Source organism: Paralichthys olivaceus, chromosome 4 (assembly GCF_024713975.1).
Source record: "Paralichthys olivaceus isolate ysfri-2021 chromosome 4, ASM2471397v2, whole genome shotgun sequence".
NCBI classification, from domain to species: Eukaryota; Metazoa; Chordata; class Actinopteri; order Pleuronectiformes; family Paralichthyidae; genus Paralichthys; species Paralichthys olivaceus.
This window is the reverse complement of record NC_091096.1, coordinates 19884356-19906196: the sequence shown is the minus strand read 5'-3', so window position 1 is coordinate 19906196 and position 21841 is coordinate 19884356. Positions and strand designations below refer to the sequence as shown.

Sequence of the window (21841 nt, the reverse complement as noted above, 5' to 3'; positions counted from 1 at the left end):
AGTGCAAACAAGCCAATAAAAGAGGGTCAGGCTGAAGGGAGGAGACTGGCATACAAAGTCTGAAAAGTAGCAGCAGTCACTATGCTCTATCTGATGTTGTATTCAGCCTAACTAGTCCTCTGAGGAAGTGTGCTGTTGCCCTGCCTGTATGGAGGGGGAGTGTCTGTTTGCACAGGTCTGTCAGTTAACACTAATCTGCCTGATCTCCACCTCAAAGTCACTCACTTCTCCACATGCAAATAAACATATTCAGCCCTCTTTCAAACCAAAGCCACTATCAAACACTTGTTTGATCAGCAGAGCGCCTGTGAGGTAGTTCATTATGCATTTGAAAAAAAGTGCCATGCCCCCGCCTTTGTCAGGACAGAGCTCATTGTTGCCAGCTTTTTATGTAATTACTCTCACCTTCAGCCGTGGCTGGAGACAACTGCCTACCCAGCAGACTGAGGTGTGTGTGTGTGTGTGTGTGAGCTATTCATGTGGCTTGTTACTGCAGATTAGGCATATATACTGTACTTTTACTTTGCCCTAGATTCTTTTCTATATAGATCAATCCAGACCATGAAGCCCACCCACACTTCATTCAACCAAAGTCTCAGTACTCTGGATTTATGTGCCATGAGAACTTGTGGGATGAGAGGGTGCTTTCATTGCACTTTTCATTGCACCCTATGATAACACTTTGGTGTATAAAAACTTGCAGCGCTCAGTGTAAAGTTTTTTTCTCTTCAGTAACCCTCTTACTGCAAGTTACTTCTTCAGCAGGAAAACAAAGCCTTTTCATTTGTCAGGATGCAACAACTATTTTTCTTCCAACCAAAGGAGGCAGGATCCTCCAAAAGCCGACAGAGTTTGCATTTAAAGCAGCTGTCTAATAAGAGAAACAAGTGCCAAGAATCAGTGTGGGTCTAGCACATTAAAAGGACACATCAAAAAGACCCACCCACCCCTCAGCACTCGCCAAATTCCTTTGTGTGTATGTTGTGTGTCATGTATGAGTGTATGACATTGAGAGGCTAAGCAGTGCTTTGCAAACAGACAGGCCTGAACTAGTAAACAGGTGCTGCTGTAGCAGCTGAGGATGAGGACATGGGGCGTCTCCACGAAGCCTGATCAAAGAGAAGCTGCCTCAGCCGCCAGTCATCCCAGCAACTTGATTTATGTCACTGTGTCACAGAACTTTATGACTGCTTGCAAAGGCAGCACACAAACTGAAGGTACACAGACTCATCCACGCCTCCGAGTGCAACAACATGGCACGGAGACGAAGGTGTAGTCATCTACTGACACACTGGAGCATTGTTTAAGGTTTTGACTAGCGATGATCTATTTTTCTTCCCCCCTCTGAACCCAAAACAGGCTTTGACTTGCAGAGTAGGCTTAATTGTTCTGTCATCTCAACTTTATGTTTTTTAATACTGCTCGGTTCCACAAAGACACTTAACATCAGCTCAATTACAGAGTGTGAAAAGCTGAAAATCCTGGCTCGCTGGTGAACCAGTCAGATTAAATTAAATTCAAGTCATTATCAAAGGTTTGATGCCGTTTCAACAACCCTGATCACAAGCAGAAGCTTCTTATTGTCAACACATCACGAGCCAGCACAGACGCTGCAGCCTCCGTCATGGCACGGCGGAAAGAATGAGAGGCAGGAAGTGGGATGAGTACCCGGGTGACGGCATTCGTCCCGGCAGAGTTTGGAGGTACGTGTGTCTGAGACTCATCAGCCTTTCGTCACATGGTCAGGGTGGGATTCCCCACTTGGTCAAATAAAACATTCCATCGCACAGAAACAACATGTAATGATCAGATGGAGGATGTTTCACTGTGCTGAGAGACACTTTTGGCTTTATAGTCTGCGGTCTGATGAAATAAGATCTATACTTTTAAAGCTGAAATCCTGCAACATACAGTTGAGTGTGATTTCCAAAAAAGAAAAAAAGCCCTTTCTTTCTTGACAGCAACACTTTGCCCTTGCTCTGAGCAGGATTTTTCCCTTTGAAGCGCAGAGAAGAGGAGAAGTGAAGGCTGTTTGGCTGAAGAAGCCCTGGAGGGGGGTGGTAACTGTCATTTATATTTACAGCCTTCTCAGACACCTCGGGGGCTGTTATCCAGGTGGCCTCTGTTGAAGCTCTCAGAAGCACTCACACCTTTTTCACAACTCAGAGTATCAATAGACACTGGCTGACTTTGATTCAGCCACATAGAGGTTGTGAGTCATGTGCTTTTCGGCTGTTGAAACGGGTTGGGTTGATGCTGAAACTTGAATGCCCTCGGGGATGAAGTATTACTACACTTCTAAAACTTTATTAGACCAGAGAGGACTCTCTACCACAGGTTTTAAACTCTCAAAAAAGGATTTGAAGGTGAGGTGAATAAAGGATCCTCTAAAACTGCATATTCTCCCTCACATATCTAAAAGTAAAACCTCTTTCTTTACTTCTTACATTGACTTCTGACAATCTATTATAATTCCTATATGTCTCTTATACGGTTCACATACTTGTACATATACAATGACTCTAAGTATCCATGTTTTCCTGTTGCTCTGACAGTGCTGTCAAGACAAAAGTCAATTGGCCTTGCCCGGATTCAAGACCAGACATGCGTCTCTCTCTCTCTCTCTCTCTCTCTCTCTGTGTGCACCTTTAAATCTGTTGACAGGTTACAGGATCGTTTAACGCCAAACGCCACACAATGTATTTCAGTTTGCTCGTGCTTTGGAAAAAGACCTCAGTCAATATATAACTACTTCAAATCCAGGCCAGATGTGTCTTTAGAAATGTCACCATGCCCCGGCTGATAAGGAGAAACACGATGACAGATATCCTGTATTTTGGTTTGCAGAGATCCTCGTTTTCAAAGTCAGCCCCCTCCAAACAGTCTAATCCTGTCCTGAATGAGAGCTGGATTATTGTATAACTCCATCATGGATACGCAACGAAACATGCACGAGAGAGAGATGAGGAGAAAGGGGGACTAAAATGAAGAATTATACACAGGGTTATAAAAGAACCCATTTTAAATGCAGTTAGGGAAATAAAAAAAACATTAACAGGTAATCAAAACTGATATTTAAGTTCAAATATGAGACATTCTGGTCACATAATTATTCCTTTTTAACTCAATTCTTGATAAAACAGCAATAAATCACAAAATCTAAGTATCTGTGAGCCAAGTAAAAATTTATAATTTGCTTGTTTTTTCTTGGTGAAGCAAATATATTAAAATATAAGACTACGGCTAATTTTATAATAAAAACACTGAATAAATCTGAAACTATGCACACAAATCCCATTGTTACCTTATTATACAGCACACATGCAGCGAATGAAAGACCGTTGCTGTGTATGGTGACACCACATAAAACGTGGTAAACGGAAAAATGTCCCATTGTTTCTTTATGAATACAGTATTTAAAAACTAGAATAGAGTTGTGACTGTTATGCTTTGTGTTGACTTGTGTACCAGTTAATTTCTGCAAAGTCAGGTAAGATTATTTATCTTTTATGAGATGTAAAAGGGCAATTTGGTTTCCAGAGACGTGTGAGTGCAACATTTATGGACTATCTAATCTGCTCTTGCAACCACTCAGTTATTATCATAGTATTTATATTAAAATGTTTCTCCTTCTGACTTTTGGTCACACAATGTTGTCTAAATCAATTATTCCTAAAGACGAATTATTCTAAATCCAGCTCCAACATACCATCACATTCACAAATCAAGAACACTGATGTTGATTTGTGTGTTGCATGAAAATTACTGCTTCGCACTGTCAGCATATAATGACGAAGGATGTAATTGCATTAAAAATCTTATCGCTGCTTTGCGAGGACGGTGACTCAATCCAGTAGAGAGAATAACAATACAGTTGCAATACAAAAATCCGACTTTACAAACATTTAAAACTAGAACGTTTTATTAATTTTTCTATAAAATCTCAGCTTTCTTTTTTTTTAGAAATATATACAAACGTTCTCTTGTGCTATAAAACAGCAAAGAAAAAAACAATGAAAACTCAACAGCGTGTACAAATAACTTTTTTTCAGTGATGAGTGCTTGATAAATTTATGGTGTGGATTTGCCTCACAATGGGCAGTTTGTAACGTCTCGAGCGCTTTTTCAGCAGCTGCTCTCACTTCAGTTCAAACATGTGTGACACTGCCTCAGTTTGTATTAAAAAGCCTCCAAACACAACACTCTCTGTAGTGTCTCTCTGACCATTTGCCTCCATTGTCTGCGGGGTCCTTGCATTGTCCGTAATCTGTCACTAACAGTACAAGTGTCCCTTTTTCTTGCCTGTAGGGAAAACATCTATTGCACATTATTCAAGTAACCCAATGGCACATCCAAATGGTTTATTCCAGTCTTTTTGTCTTGGGAACAATAACATTTTTTTTTCCTCCACCAAGGTCCTCAATAGGATAAGTGAATCCAGGAGTAGCAGATTTTTCCTCAAACAAAGGCAGCTCTTGTTGCACGAGATGGCTGAAGATACAAAAAAACCCACATTGCATTATCTTCAACAGAGTTTGCATAAATAAAACACGAACCTTGATTCTTTTGATGGCACTCTGATTACAAAGTCTCATTTAGATAAGGGCTTAACAAGTACTTTTGGGGTTTATACAAGGAGAGCCAGCTCATACACATGTTGGAGGAGGCCGTGTAGGCTCATACTTAGTGCTGTGCCCTTTGAGAGATGGGTGAGGTTTGATGTAAGGCCTACTGCTGGTGAACACACTGGCAGCCTTTCTCCTCGACTTCTTCTTTAGCTTCCTGCTAAACACGTTCTGCCACGATTGCAGCGTCTTTGACGTCCAGATCCACATGCCGCTGGTGATGCCCACCACCAGCAGCATGAAGATCTTCACCATGAAGATCTCCACAGCAGGGATGGAAGTCTTCATGACACACTCAGCTGACTCCGGCCCGCCGCCATCCACACACTTCTGCTCCACTGCCAGGATGCGCCAGTAGTCCATGTTGAGCCTCTCGTAAAAGTAGCAGGCGATGACGCAGGTGGCCGGGACGGTGTAGAGCACAGAGAAAACCCCAATGCGAACCATCAGCTTCTCCAGCTTGTCCGTGTTTTCTCCCTCTGTTTTCATTATCTTACGGATGTGGAAGAGGGCCACGAAGCCCGACAGCAGGAAAGAAGTGCCAATAATAAGATAGCAGGAGAGAGGAATTAGCACGAAGCCAGTGAGAGCTTTGACATCCATGCTGCCCACGTAGCAGATGCCCGTCAGCTCGTCCCCCGCCACCTTCCTCATCACCAGGATCATGATGGTCTTCACAGCAGGGATGGCCCACGCCGCTAGGTGGAAGTAGCTGCTGTTGGCCTCGATGGCCTCATGACCCCACTTCTTCCCCGCAGCCAGGAACCATGTGAGGGTCAGGATAACCCACCAGAGGGAGCTGGCCATGCCAAAATAATACAGGATGAGGAACACAATAGTGCAGCCGGTGCTCTCCAGACCCTCCTGGATAACATATTGCACCCCATTGTCTCTGTCACACGCTATTCTGTCAGCGCCCACAAAAAGTCGGATGAGGTAGCCCACAGAGTAAACACAGTAGGACATGGAAAGGAAGATGATCGGCCGCTCTGGGTATTTGAATCTCTGTGGGTCTATGAGGAATGTGAGCACAGTGAAGGCACTAGAGACAAAGCAGAGGATGGACCAGATGGCCATCCACACCAGAGAGAATTGCTTGTCTCCCTGACTCCAGTATACGTCCACTTTGGGGTAGCATTTAGGGGCACAGGACTCGCTCTTCTCCACAAAGTGGAACTTGCCAGGGTTGCTGCACGTCTGCTTGCTGCTGCTGCTGCTGTCCTTCAGGTGCAGGTCGTGGCTGCTCAGGGGCCTCTGCGGCCTGAAGTCTGGGGGCTGGGTGTGGGAGACTTTGGGGGGCTCGTCTGAGCCGTTGTTGGGCGCCTCCATGCAGAGGTTGTTTGGGTCATTTTTGGTCGGCAGCCGGGAGCAGTCCAGAGAGTCGGGCCACGGGAAGTTAAAGTTTTTCAAAATGGGTGAGCATTTTAACTTCACCTGCTCACACATAACTCTACATGCTGGGATGGGGTTGGAAACCTGCTCCGTGCACATGGGAGCGTGCAGCGAGCACAGGAAAAATTTGAGATGACTGTGGCATCCAAACTCTATCAGTGTTGCAAACTCCTGCAGCTTTATCGCTGCCTCTTTTTGGTCATCGTGGCCCATGAGATTTGGCATGCGAGTCATATTGTAGCCAATGTCTTTACACAGGGGGATGTTGATGTGTTGACATCTCCCCTCTCCTGACCAGTCCGGGTCTATGGAGCTGATAGCTGAAGCTCCACTGCTCCACAGGGCGAGCAGCACATAGACCAGGCTCAGTCTGGCACATGAACGCATCCTCCCTTCTTGATTTAATGAAGAAAACGACAGGATGTTCATCACTACCACAACACACGATTCTCTCATTGAAAAGTCTGTGATGAATCCAGGCTGGTGTTGGTGTGTCGGATAGATCAACGTGGGAGAAGTTACACAACTAAGGAGATTGCTTTCTCATTATTGGTGTGGAGAGTTTAATAAGAACATATTTCCCGCGGTGGTCCGTGGACGCTTTCTCGCTGGAAATATCGTGCGCACAGGTCCATGCTTTCCGAGCGCATGTGTTGGAGCTGTACTTGCTCAATGTCCCGCAGCACACAGTTCAGTCTGCTGTGGTTAAATTACAAATACTGTGGCTTCCGACTTGTCTCTCACTTGTTCCCTGAAGATCCACTGACCCGTCCTCGCGTTTCATGTCACTTTTCCCTGCGCAGCAAAACGATGTGTGGTCCGTGCGACAACTTGGAGAAAAAGAAATAAAATAGTCCTTTACGCGGCTGATCCTTTACGCAGAGGCGTCTCCTCACCAGGATCCCGAGACAACTAATCTGCAAAATAAATAAATGAAACTAAACGAGTCCCAGAAAAAGCAGGATTATGCTCCTCCCGTCACACAGCGGCGGCCAACTGATGCGTCTGGTTTGGTGGCAGCGCTCGTCTGAGCTGGTCGGAGCCTCCGTCCCGGTCTAACCTGCCAAGAGATCCGCCTTCAAAGACACAGCTACTTTACATGAGAATATGACACTGACACGCGGATTATTTTCAAATCGTGCGGAACAGCTTGTTCATTATAGAGAGTTCACAGACTCAGCAAACTCCCCTCTCCCTGTCTCTGTTGGCCTGTTTGCGCCCGGACACAAGATTCTCAACCACCACAACACACAGAGTTTTTATGACAATCACAAAATGCTGCGCAATCTACGGGACACTCACAAAGTTGCTGGACAAGTTTTTACCGCCCCCCCCCCCTTGTTTTTATCGCTGTCCCTTGACCAATACGTTTTAACAGGCACCTTCTTTTCAAAATAGCCGATTAAACAACCACAAATATAACATATTTGCTGTTTTCTTGCCAAAACTCAATGTCACATCTCTCTAAATATGTGCATGTTGATTTAAAAGTTGCACATGGACAACTAACTGCAACTGAACATTTGATTTTTGCACTAAAGGTTATTTTACAGATACATAAATAGCATGGGCCAACGATTAACTTAACCTTAAACAATAATCCATCTGATGGCTAATTTTATATCGTCCCCACTGCACAGTCAGGCAACCTGTGACCAGCTATGCAGTTTAGATCCACAACATAAAAATAATACTTTGTTACAATTAAATTTACCAAATATATATATTTATAGAATATATACCTAGTGCATCTAAATTACATGCAGTATTCTATATTATATAGGGCTTTATAGGGATTGTTATTCTTGATGCATTGATATAAGCACAATATTCATGTAATTTAAAGCTATTTTGAACTCCCTCATATGCTGTAATTTGGTATATTCCATTCATCCATTATCTATTCCACTTTACTTTGAGAGTAGTGGAGCTGGAGCCATTTGGATATTAAATTGCACAATTTAATGAACTGATTAATGTTTTGTATGCAAAATGCTGCCATTCTTCTAGTTCTGCAAATACAGAGGAGCAGAAAAAAAGCATAAATATCTCAGAACTTTAGTCAAGTACCATGAGTACAGTACTCTATTCAATTTCCATCAGCTTCATAGACATCTTCTGGAATCAGCCACAGGGATTTTCAGGTTTATAAAGATTGTTATATGATTTTCATAGACCAGAGCTTTTAATTCCAGCAGAAGTGATGCTGAACACTTTAAGATGAAAATGATCACATGAATGATGATATATTCGTCAGAATTTTTTGTGCAATGTACACTGTATATAAACAAGACAGACCTACTGTGAGGGAAATGTGCACATGGGTTTTTACAACATTTTAAATCTGAATTCAGTCCAGATGAATTATTCATTCCTCAGTATTCAAGGCAAGTTTGCAAACCACACACAATAATAATATTCACACATACACAAACAAAACAACAGTGGACAAGAAGCTAGAAACAATGGTCTTTCTGTTGAAAGAGACACGTGAGTCAATTTGTCAGTGTGTGGACTGCATGAAACTTCCCCCAGGCGTTCTTGAAAGCACCAGGGCAAACCACTCATGAGGGACATTTGTAAGGATGTGGATGAAAACATATCCAAGTTTAGAATCTGTTTATAATGTAGCAGTGTGGGAATCTGTGTGTTGTGGCCACAGCGTTATTTGTGCCAAATACAACAGCACCTTGCATTCATTTACTGTTTCTCAAATAACCTTATCATGGATAGCTATGTGCCCTTTCCCAGGCATGGTGGCCTTACAGACACAGCACAGGGAATGGTTTTTCCAATGTTAGCATCTTAACAAGCTCACATTTCAATGGACATTTTTGCAAATGTATGTAGGCATGTTCTGCGAAAAATACTTCTACATGTGATATTATGTCACAGGCTATTGGGCAGTAGTGGCTAAGGATGTGGAGTGGGTCATCCACTAACCAGAATGCTGGTGGTTTGATCCCAGGCTCCTCCATTCCACATTACAAAATGTCCTTGGCAAAGAAACTGGATCTCAAAACTCCCCTGATGTGTGATAGAGTAAGTGCTGCACATTGATGCACTGTATGAATGTGTGTGGTAATATGTGAATGTAAAGTGCTTTGAATAGTCATCAAGACTAGAGATGTTCTATGTAAATGACCATTTAACATTAATGGTGATAATGCAGGGCGATATGTCTAATTAAAAATAATGAACTAATCATAAAGCACTTTGTCCAAATCAGTTGCTATTCTCATGGGAATAAACAGAGTTAATTCATTTGGAGTAATCTTTTTTCTAGCTTGTTATATCACAAACAGAATCAGTGGCCTCTTGTGAAGTAGAGGTTTTTTGTATGTTCATCTCATGTCATTGTGGTTTCCCTCTCCCTTTCCAAAGTGACCACCTCCCCTTGAGTACAGATGTTATGCTATACACTCACGGCCCTGTTAGCTCTGTGATAAAGTGTCTAGAGTGTATCCGGTCTCCTGCTTGGGGCAGGCTCCAGCCTCCTTGTGACCCAGAACAGTATAAGTGGTTTAGAAAATGAATGGATGGGCTTTTATCAGCCCGTTAAAGTGAAACACAGCACTACCAGTGTCACAGGCCATTATAAAATAAACCAAACACAACGTGTCAACACATAGAGTGCAGTAATAAATGGCATCAGTAAACCCTGATGATGCATTGTTGTTAGAGCGAGTAAGAACTCCATCATGGTTTTATATCATCAGCCTGTTCATGGAGGAGCAGGGTGGCATATATGCTATGAGAAGAATAGGTTATGAGGCCTTTTGCCTTTTTTATGTGTATGTGTGTGAGAGAGATCCTCCAGACCTCACTCACGTTACCTTGTAAAACGTTTGTGGCTGTAAGATTTATGCTGAGGCCATGTCATGGTCTCCATCATGCCTGAAATACTGATCACAAGTAAACAGCAGTGCTTTTAGAGCTTTTAACAAGAGTCACTAAAAGTGCTTTTAGAGGTATTTCTGAAATGTGTCTGTGCAAGATGAGAAACCTGACACCAGCATGCATAAATGGTTTAAGCACAGCATATCTTAGTGAGGGCATTTCAGCTGTTAGCGCCCAGTGTGTGGAGCAGCAGCATAAATATAGGGTATGAATACACTTATGAACACAATACACTCCTCCTATGCAGCTCAGGTTTCACTTATCCAGCTGTTAATGTTTGAAGTGGTTTTGATCAGAACATACACACACTCACACACACACACACACATATATATTGTGGGATATTCATAATGGTATGCAAACTATTTTCCTTTGTAAAAAAACAACATGAATCTTCTATAGTGTGACCCCTCACTCACAAAGACAAGGACAGCTGACATGCCTGCTCTGTCCCTCCCTCTCCACTTACACGTTTATTATGTCACTGATGAGTAGAGGAGATGACAAAAAGAGACGGCAGCTTTAATGTGAAGAAGAATAATGTAATATCAATGCTTTGCCCCAGCCGGGCCAACCTCTGCTCTCCATTCACTGATCATCCATCTTTGAGAAAACCCTGTCTGGCGTATTTTAAAGCAAACAACTGCCCTTATTATGGCTGCCTTTGGTGTAATGAAACTGACAAGATAATATTGTTACACAGTCTAAAAAGAAGACACAGTCGACTAGTTTGTGGTAATTCATCGGCTTTGTTCTGTTCTTGCTCCTGTCTTCCCTCCTGCCTCCCTCTCTTTCATGATTGTTTTGCTGGTCATGATGATATCTCTTTGAAAATGAGAAGAAAAGAGAAGGAGAGAGGAATCAGGCCTGTTCACTCTTTAGCATCCACAGCCTCAGCAGCTACTACTGTTCCTTTTATGTTCTTTTTCTGTCTCCCACCCTCTTTTCCATATACACCCCCTAACCCCCCCACACACGGCTCATTCCTTCTCACACATTTGCAAAATATGCACACACACACACACACACTCTCACAGACTCACACATTTTATCTCATCTTTGCAAGCACAACAGTGTGACGAAGAAAAGCAGTGCAGCTCCATCTCTGAAAAATCAGCAACTGAGATAATTCTGTAACTAATAAAGTGAAAGGAGGGGGGGCCTTTGATGACTGAAGCTGAAAAGATATTTTATTTTTTGTGTGTGGGATTTGAGATGTGTGATTCTATGGAGCGAGCTCGCTCCCCTGCTGTTAGGCTCTGGCTGGAAGCTGGCCCCCTCTGGCTAATGTTATGGAGAATCGGAGGAATTTTATGGCTGTCTTTTCCCTCAGCCCCCTTTTTTCTTTTGTTCCCCTTTGAAGAATGACTTTAGACATTTTATTTACATATTTAACCATGGATGAAAGAAGTGAAGGGTGAGGAAACAAAGCTCCTCGGGTTCTTCAGGGAATTTTGATCAGTAAAAATGAATTGAAGCCAATACATTTTTGCAGCGCCTGAAATTAAATGGGTATCAAACGCAGCACTGTGATGGTGACATTTCTGAAATTGACGCCATCACTTCTTTGACAGGATAATATGATCTGCCTACACCAACCATGTATCCCTAAGAATAATAACGATATAGTATTTCTCTTAATTGCTGACGTTTGATGACTGGCATGCTGTCCCAACATGTGAGGTATGCTGTAGGAGAGATGGGGGGACGTTTTGGACATGTTTGGCATTGTTGCTGGCGCTGAAAGGGCATGTTGATTAAACGTACGGGTGGGGTAGGGCTATAATCTTCTTAACCAAGGCCCTCCTCTTCTCTTTCAGACGGCACAATGAGAAGAAACAACACACTCAGTTGGAGGTGAGACTATTTGTCCGCATGCCCTGCACATTGTCCAGGGATCCTGTTCTCCCTCCTGATTGCATGCGTTCAGCATTTAGCTCAGGATGATCCTATTTATCAACATAATCTTTTATTTTCATCTTATTGCTTCTCTTTAGTTTGTGAAGAGGTTGGTGCCAAAAACCAAAAGCAGTGATGAAAAAGCTATTGCATCTCTACACAGACAGTAAAGAACCATGTGCTAAAATGATGAAAAAAAAGAAGAGATTTCTTTTTCAACTGCTCACATAGATAATTTCTTACATCTTTAATAAGAGCACCAGTTTCCATAAAGGGTCAGACGTTTTGAGGAAACGCATATGAATCAAGCAATTAATTATTAAAGAACCCTGTCAACATCAAAGCCTGCAGTATTCTTCCCTCATATGGTTTAAATAGTTCAATAAAGTAACTTATTAATGAGGACTAATTTCTCTGTCTCTTCTTTTCACTTTACTCCATTAAAATCTGCTTTGTTTTTCTGCTGCAATCGCGTGTAGATTCCCATCAGTCGAAGGTTAACCCTCCGACCTCATTCATCGTGTATTGTGGTCGATAAAAAGAAGTCTCTGTGTTTTGTGACCTTTGTAAGTGTTTATACAGTAGATTAGTATAATTATATGGATGACAGAGTTTTATATGAGTGGGAAAGCAGTCAATCTGCAATAAGCAGTGTTGTAATGAATTTTTGTTTGTTATGAAGCCCAAAAACATCTGGGTAGAGGCTGCTTTGAAACAGCAATATTAGTTTAGTGGGGTGTTCTTACATCATTCTCTTTCATGTGGTGGTCGTTTAACAGCGGAGAGAGGAAGGAGATGGGGAAGAAATGGGGAAGGGGGAGTGGGCTGTTGGAGTTCAGCAGAGTGAGACTAAGCAAGGAACCAAAACAGGCAACAGCTTCCAAAATGCATTTTTTTGTTTCTGAAAGTCTTGTCACACTTTGGTGAAGGACGTTTGCAGTTGTTGTTTGACTTTTCTGCAAAGTTCTTGAAATAACATGAGAGTGATTAGTGGACGTTAGAGATGAAGGGGGAGAAAGAAAAATCGAAACGGGAGTAAACATTTAATTGCCTGCGTCGGTGAAGGACACTGATGTTAATATTATTACCCAGGGTCCTTGTGGGGGCACTTGAGTGTGAATTGCTAATCAGGAAGGCCTTCTCTGGCCTAATCCCTCTTTGAGTGGCCGGCCCGGTATCAGCGCGTCTGGGGAGACTCCCCACTGCTTCTGGCTCTGGAGGCTCCATTCAATTGTGCAGCCCTCCTGTCCCATTCCCACAGTCCCCTCACACTGTGCAGCGCAGCTATATGCATGCGCACACACACGAGCACTGAGACATGTGCACGCACCAACACAGCACAGATCCTCCTCTAACCAAATTAGATTAGACCCTTCCCTTTCTCCCCAGCAAGGCGCTGGTCTTTTCTCTGCCCGATCATTTATTCTACCCCTTTTGTCTCTGCTTTATAAAAGAGAAACAAATTCCCAAACAACTCCCCTCCTAAGAATGCATGGGTTTGGAGAAAAAAAGATGAGGGAAGTGCAGACATCTTTAGCAGACCTGAGGTGATGCTATAATATCGCCATCCTTTTGGTGTGCCAGCTCTAATGATGTGAGGGGAAGGGGAGAGTTGTGGCAGTGTGGTTGGTGGAGCAGTGAGAACAACGCCAGCTGTGCATCATGTCAACCTGTTACCCCACAACAACCCCTTTTTCTGACAGCAACACTAAGGATCTCTTATTGCGACCCCTCACCAACATTGTCCAACGTTTGCTCTGCTTGGCCGTGAAACCTCCCTGACCGAATAGATAAAGTGCAGTCTGCAAACTTGTCTGCGGGAGCTGTACACCAGTGTGTCCAAGTCCTGCAGTATTAGTTGTTTTGATTCCTTGCATCTTTATTCCTTGTAAACCAGTAATGGACACTGACGCATACAGGCAAAATAAAGGCCTCAGTTGAAAGGGTCTTTTGTAAGAAAGCCCTGGTGGAGGCTTTCTCCTCCTGGTTCAATGTGCAGCCGAGCTTTCCCAAAAGCAGCAAATTGAGATCAAAGCAAAATTAAAGCTGACTCGTTCAAAGCAAGATAAAAATGTGTGAGCCTGCAGCGATATTTTCTCTATTGATTTCCTCCTTTGCTTGCACTCCGTGGGACTGCGCTGGCTGTGCTGTGCTCAGCGCCAGCGATGGAGACTGTGAGGCTGCTGCAGGGAGAAAGGAAATGACTATCGATATAGACAGCAAAATACTGTAATAATGATCTGGGATAAACAGATTTCACAGAGCGCTTGAGATCTTAGTGATTGGGTAACTTCTCATTCCCGTCCAAATCTGTTTTCACTTTTGCAGCACGACACGGGGAAGAATAATGAGAGAACATCTAATGGCAAGCATGAGAGTGGCATGAAGAGCGAGCATGGGAACTGTGTTGTCTGGTGCTGTTATTAGCTCTGATTCTCTGGACAGAAGAATGCATGTAGTTTTGTTATTGTCTTCTCATCTGCAGCATTAGTCTCTTTTTAAGGAACCACATGTGGAGTCTGTATCTCTGTGAAGTTTATTCAGATTTGCATGAAAGCTGAAGAGCGTCTTTCACTGGCCATTTTTTTTTTTGTATTTGCTTTTATGTTCAGTGCAGTCACAAGGAATGAGGCACAGACAAAGTTTTTTGTCAGCGCTACACAGCAGATAGCTGCGCGCTTGAAAGGTGTCAGCTTTAATTAGAGAGCTGGAGGACGTGATGTTCCAGTAATAACACAACAGCAAACAAAATTCTTTTCTTTGTTATGACGAGCACAAATCTTGGTAATCATGGGTAATTTACTGTCGCTCTACCTGTATTGCAGGTTGTTAGCAAGGTGTGAAGGGATGAGTGAAGGTGCAGCTGAGGGATTCAGCGCCGTGTTTGAAGTGCTGGGCAGGATTGACAAGCCTTGGAGTGAAACCTGAACAGGTATGAAGACAAGTTGAAACAATCAGTGTGTGGACCAGGAGTGTGTCTTTTTCTCAGCTGTAATTCTCCTCACGTTGGATCTTTCCAGTTTTGCACATCAAACTTTATCTACGAGCAGAGCAGTGTTACAAAGATGTCAGTATAATAAAAAATATCAGTCAGTCAATAAAGGATGTGCAAACAACTCTGAAAAAAGAACGAATGTCTCTTTGCTTACTGTATTTCTGCATTTGCACATCTGCCCTGCTCCCTTCACCTCTCAGCTGAGAGATGCAACACCTGGGCGAGCTGAAAGGAAACATGAATCAAGCTGAGGAAAATGTCTTTTAATCTGTTTCAGATATTGTTTCATAGCTGTAAGCAGTCTTACCTCATCTATGAGGCTTACTCCTCAGACAGAGGGATCACTGTATCCGTAGGCATTCCTCGGGCTCATATATCAAAACAGCACTAAATAACCTGTCATTCTCCCTCCACCGAACAGACGTCGCTGCGTGATCGTGCTTGGGGTCGGTTTTTCATCGTAGTTTTGCACCTAAGAAGGTTTGACCTCTAAAGGTTAAAGGTCATGGCATTAGAGTAGCAAAAGCGGTGTAAAGATTTAAAAAAGTTGACTCGGAAACAAAGAATTGTTGTTATCAAACGATTCTGAAAATGTCTCAGAAACAAAATAAATTATAAAACCGTTTAAGTTTCTTATATATAACCTTGATTGTAACCTAGTTATGAGAAGTGCCGGGGGCTGTTTCCCCCTCTTCTCTCACACTCTGAGCAAGTGTAATAGCTGTTTGACTTTTTCACGTCTGGTGTTCAAAAAGTGTCCCACACACTGATATCAAGCTTAACGCCAAGTGATTTCCATTCCACATCAATGACTCGCCGCCTCCTGAGTGATCGACTGGGGAACCTATGACAAATCCAACACTGTCAGAAGTGTGTAAGCCACTGTGACAGTCAGTCAAACATCGTCCTGCTGTTTGACACGCAAGTTTTATACTCTCTGTTTGATACGCTTCAGGTTTATCTCCAAAGTATACAGGTGTCTTTGTGGAGTGGCTGTTTTCTTTGTATGATTAAACAACCCACGAAACAACATTCATTCATCTATCTATCACACATGCAAACATACATATGCAGCTTTTTCTGTTTCATAGCTGCAGACAATAACTGTGACTGCTTCTGCTCCTGGGAGAGGATTGTGTAGAGGTTTTAAAAGAAGGATTTGCGAGCGGTTTGATTGGTTGCTGCTCTGATAAGAAGACGGTGAAAGGGAGAAAAGAAAGCACAAAGATGTTCAGAGATGGCTGCTGGATGTCGACTGGTGGAGGCCGGGTCTGAGCTCTTAAGCTCGTTATTAAAAGCATTCATGGCCTAACGCTTAGAGCAGATCTCTCTTTTCCTTTAAGAGTCATTATAATTTCATTTAAAATTAGTTATTTAATCACAAAAAATCATAGTGTTTCAGTCAAGAAGAATTTAAAAGAAAGTCTGACTGTTTACAAAATACCTCATTCACTTTTTTACTGAGCAAATTGATATAACTCTCATATCTGCCAGGTAAATAAAAGGCTACAGTCAGCAGTGGTTAGCTTAGCGTTAAGGCAAATTGAAAACTACCAGTGCCACCCCTTTCCACTCTTTATCAAAAGCTAAGATAACCTCACCCATATTTACCATATTAACATAAGAGTGGTATTTGCACATCTAAGTGTTGGCAAGAAAGTAAATAAGAGCATTTGCCAAAACTTCAATTCCCTTAAAAATATAATATGTAACAATTCAACTCGGGGGCCTGCATCCAGCTGCATTTGAAGACAGATTGCGTCACAGCCGCACGAATAGACAAATGCGGTGGAAAATGCATCCTTCCACCCCTGAGCAATGGAGGCACCATAAGGTGGATCCTTACCAGCCCAACAAATCCCATGATTCATTGCACTTCTGCAACAATCTGTTTTTCAAAGAGATACTGGCTGCAGCAAGCGAGGTGAAAATGTATTATTGAATGCAAGTACTCAACCCGATCTAACGGACACTTGATGATGCAATCATTTCAGTTAGTCAAGCGCGGTCTACGTGTTTTAATTGGAATGTGTGTTGTTACCAAATGGACAGTATTCTCTAGCTGAGTTCAGTCTGTCTATGTTGTAACTTCTGTCTTCAGTTCTTACTGAGGCACCAACTAATAAATCTGTAATATTTTCCAGATGTTACTGTAATGACGATGATGCTCTGTGAGAACATCACCAACAGGACAGCTTGTCTCTCTCATAGTTGACTCCAATTATTATTCTGTTTTTCATCTTCGGTGCAGATGTTGAGAAGATTTCCGCCTTCGTTCACTTGAGAGGAAGACCAAGTGGAGGTTAAACAAAACCTTTGGTGCTTTTAAGTGCCGTGTTGAGTGTCAAGTGCTGTTGACAGTTTGGGTTCAGAGTCAGCAGACGGTTAGCTGTCTAAACAAGTGAACAGCGGACAGCCCTCTGTAGTTCAAACAGGTCAGCGGGGGTGAAAGACAACACCGGCTGTCCTCTGGGAGCTGACACAACTAGCGATCGCCCTAAAGAATAGGACGTGCTGTCACCACCACCTCTCTCTCAGTTTGGACAAACAACTGCTGCCTCTCCAGGTTTCAGAGTGTGTTTCTTCCTCTCTCCCCTCCTCTCCCTCTGTGGGTTTTGACAGAGAGGCTGGTGTTTCAGGTTCAGGACGTTTCCATTAGCACCTTTAGGTGAAGCCCTTTCATCCAGCCGTTTGAGTCCTTGTGATCTGACCACGGTCGGGTTGTTAGCCTGCCACTGTGATGATGTCAAAGCAGACAGACCTGACAACACTGGGAGGAACTCCTTGGCTCAGCAAAGACAACAAAAATATGGTTTGCTCCGCTGTCTGGAAGTGTTTGTTTATGTCTGTTGACATTTGGCTCACTGCCAACATCTGATATGTGTTAGAATTACCTGCCCTGAACAAATCTCCTTCCTGAGAGCACTACAGTCTTTTGTGAGGTGTGTTAGTTGTTTTCACTAAAACAGGAGGATAGCATTTCTTATTATGGGTTATTTCTTATCCTTGCATGCATTTGATTCTATATTTTTTGCAAGCATGTTCAAGGGATCAGATAATTAAAGTTCTGATGTCCTTGCCAGCTAATGTTCATCCATCCACTGTTCCATTTCTTTCAGTGGTTTCACTGAAAAGCATCAGTTGTTTTCCTTGGCTTTACTATTTATATTCATATGTTGTATTAACTCTTAATATAAACTTAAACCATAGTCTGTACATACAAAAAATATGAGATGACTGCACCCCAAAAATGTGGTTTCTTTCATTTTAATCATTTTAAGTTTGATTTTGATTAGAAATTAGATGCTAATAAATAATAAATACAGGGTGAAATGTAATGATTGACAGCTGAGAAGGACTCGCGATTGGCCTAATGCATATCAGTGGTACCTTGCCCCCATATCTCCACCCATTGATTACTATTGTGCAGACTGTCGTTTCTTGTGGGAGGAAGAGGAGACCAAACATTCTATGGGTTTAAAACAACAATGCATTACTAAAACACAGAAATTATATAAATATAATTATAATTAATTATAGATACATTTCTATCCTCCTCACATGAATGAATGAAACAAACATAAATGCCATATTTCCATTTTTTTCTGCATCACATTTGATTGTTTGAAGTGGGATTTTTATTTATGCTGTTTCATTTAGACATCTTCTCCACTGGTTTAATGGCCCACAACTTAAAAACCAGCTATCACTGCACATCTCAATGCACCCAGCTCCTATCATTAAATAACAGTTGTTGATGGTAAAACACAGTTTTTGGAAAATTAGGTCAAAATTTAAAATGAAACCCTGATTAGGATATCCATATATATGATATGATCTTACCAACGTTGTTACCATAACCCACAGTATGTGATTATAGATGTCCCTGAACTAGATGTGGCACCTCAACTTGCTCACATAATGTTTTTAATCACTATAACTATATAATTTCAGATATTCAAAAGCTTATTGTAAATGATTGATATCATAGATCCCCAGAACAGACGTAATAAATAAACAACAACAACAACAATTGGTCTAATAGCTAAGTTTCAAGGCTGGATTTTTAGTCATTGATGACATTATAGAAGACACCATGATTGTCACTGAGTTTGGTTTCACTTGGGCTCTCTATAGTCACATGTGGTTATCAAAGAGCTACAGTATAAATGGATTAACTGTCTATAGTTATGAAATAAGCCCGGCCTCTGCAGAGTGATGTGGGCTTCAACCAGTAATTTGTTCCTTGCCAGACAATTCATCTCCTCTCACTGGCGTCAAGTCAAACCACTAAAATGATTAATCAAGTTCTCGCTGAATACCAAGGGACACACTTCAATTGATGGGGCAAACAATTAATGGCATCCTGTTTATTTGAAGTGATTATACTGGGTTTGTTCCCATCTGCCTCGTGGGAGGAAGTGGCGTCCCTGGTGCAGATGCTGTTTGTCAGAAGTCAGAACGGTGAAGCAGGGAGCCAACATGCAACAGAGGAGATTCAAGCAAACTGAAATAGAACAATAGCTCTTGCAAGCTTGTATCCTATTTCATAGGGAACAATGCACAGTGTATGCATTTTTGTGATATTTTGGTGCGGAATGCTTTGATGTGTGTTAGGGGAAGGACAAGCCTCTGCACAGCATCAAATACTTTGCTCGCTCTAAAGGATTTGTGATGTGGATATAATCATTTAGTTCCAGACTCTGTTTTAATAGGTCATACCTACAGTATATGTATGGTGAGCTGCTGCATCTCGGGCCTCTGACCCATAGGCGAAGTGCAGTTTGTGCTGCAGCTGCAGTAAAAGCAACTTAAGTTTTTAATACCACAATTCCTTTGCAGTTGACAAATACAGCCCATTTTTGTTTTATTGCAAATTAGATCAAATTCAACACAGACAAAGGAACTGACTTCTTGTTTAGCATTCTCTTCTTCCTCCCTTCTAACTGTGGTTTGAGGCAACTCCCCCTCAGTTTATTGTCCAATGACTGTTTGTTGTCATTGCGGTATTGTTTTTCACTGTCACTTTCTGATCTTGGTTTATGGTCCCAGATGTTGGCAGAGGGGTGCACTCCCACAGAAAAGACATTTCAGGGCCGTCTGATGTTCTCTGTGGTGTAGTTCTCCTAAAACAGCAAACACAGATCCGTCCTCCCACAAACCCAAAGCAGCCACACAGCAAAGAAACGTGGCCCAAGGCTGTGGCGACCTGATTTGTTGACCAAATTTAAAGATTTAATTGTTTTGCAATCACAATCGTTCACTCTGGATCTCAGACACAGTGTATTTGCACAAAAAAAACACATCTGCCACTGCGAATGGCTTTATATTTATTGATGCATCTTTTTTCTGCAGGGACTGTTGTTTCATCTCATAAATGCTGAGAATCCTGCACCTATTTCCTGTGTAGGTCACTCCCACCTCCTATCCTGTGGTTGCTGTCTGATCTGTGTGAGGAGGCCACCTTGGTCTTTTTCTACTTCTGTAAAGGTTACGAGATGTGAATGAATCAGGTCTGTGTGTGCCCAGGGAAGAGGCAGCACAAAAGCTTGTTGTGGGGGGTGACATGGCCCCACTATGGCTTCTTACCACCAATCAGGAGTGATAGAAAAGAGGAGAGAGAGCCAGAGGCAGTGAGGGGAGTAGAGCTCCTCTGTAATTACAACATGGTCTTAAAAAGCAAATACCAAGCCTTAGCAACGTCAGCCGGGAGACAGAGAAAAAAAGGGGGGGAAACAGTGGAGAGGAGGGGTAGAAAAAAATAGGCAAGGGGAGTTAAGAAGCGCCATAGAGAGCGACCCTGCATTGACCTCGGCTCTCCAACAATCGTCCCCTGCCAGCTGGAGCCAGGGTTAGGGGCGAGAGCGAGGGGCCGGGCAGGATCCCCTCCGATTTATGACTGACTATAAGGCCCCTGAAAGAAACCCAATCACCCAGGATTCCTGCGCAGCATGACTCTGGCTGGAGAGAATAGATAGCCCAGGAGAGTGTGGGACTGGAGCCTCAGCGGCAGAGCCAACAGCTCATACACAAGCACTGACACAGAGGGCCACTTTGCCAAGGGGAGGGCTGGTGTGCACTGGTTCTATTATCTGCAGCTCTCTGCATTGAGCATGATATCATTACACTGTGCCGACTCAGCTGCATTCACTCACTGCCCAAACTCATCCTCTGAACTCTCTTTGTCCAACATATTTCACAAACTGGATTTACATGCACCCGGCTAATTGCTCTATCTGTCTAATTAGAAGAAATGTAATGGTTATTAAATTTCAACCTGCTATCAATGTAGAGTGGGAAAGAGAGGCAGCTCTGTGAGTAGGGCATGAAAAGAAAGGGAGAAGGCAGCTGTCTTTTAAAGCGGGGTAAGCCGCGCTTGGAGCTACCCCGCTGATCCATTAGCATATCTGAATGATCCTGTTCCTGCACAGCCACCACCACGCTGCAAGGTGGCACATCTGAAGAGCACGGCCTTTGAATGTGCTTGCAAGCTGGGGAAACTCTTATTTTTCAACCCTTTTGAAAATCCGGAGACAACTTGATGTTTGAGAAACCAACAAAAATAAAAGAAGGAGAGAAAAGGGGAGAGGGGAAGAAAAAAAAAAGTTTGAGATTTTCAGGAGGACAGAGTTTTACAAGCTTTTTGAAGCTGGATGCTTAATAATTCACTTGATGCTACAAGCAGCAGTAAGGCGGTATGGAAACACGCTCATGCATGACAACAGTTTTCACCGCCTATGCGTTGTCAAGAGAAAGTGTGTCACAACCCCTGGTTTGGGCGACAGAAATGTAGCATTTTGAAAAAAAAAGTGGTGTTTGAAAGAAGTTTTTATTAATTGAACTTCTACATTTTACATTTTTTTAACATTTGCAAAGTTACTGCAACTGCTATAACTATTGACTCCATTTTGTCCCTTTATGGATGTTCAAAAAACAACCAGAATTTCTCTGGAATAGTTCCACCTCGTGGTCAAAGCTTTGTGCACTGGCACTGATGTGAACACACAGCTAAAGCATTTTCAACATGTAA

General features: G+C 42.6%; 1 protein-coding gene across 1 annotated transcript; it reads right to left on the bottom strand.

Moving 5' to 3' along the window:
- Positions 1–3904: 3904 nt before the first annotated feature.
- On the bottom strand, positions 3905–7244 carry fzd10 (frizzled class receptor 10). The gene has a single exon (XM_020112795.2). The coding sequence runs from the start codon at positions 6471–6473 to the stop codon at positions 4647–4649; it is 1827 nt and encodes a 608-aa protein (XP_019968354.2). The 5' UTR covers positions 6474–7244; the 3' UTR covers positions 3905–4646.
- Positions 7245–21841: the final 14597 nt, after the last annotated feature.

Excerpts from the sequence above, each read along its gene's own strand:
- fzd10 (XM_020112795.2), bottom strand. The coding sequence starts at position 6,473 with ATGAGAGAATCGTGTGTTGTGGTAGTGATGAACATCCTGTCGTTTTCT.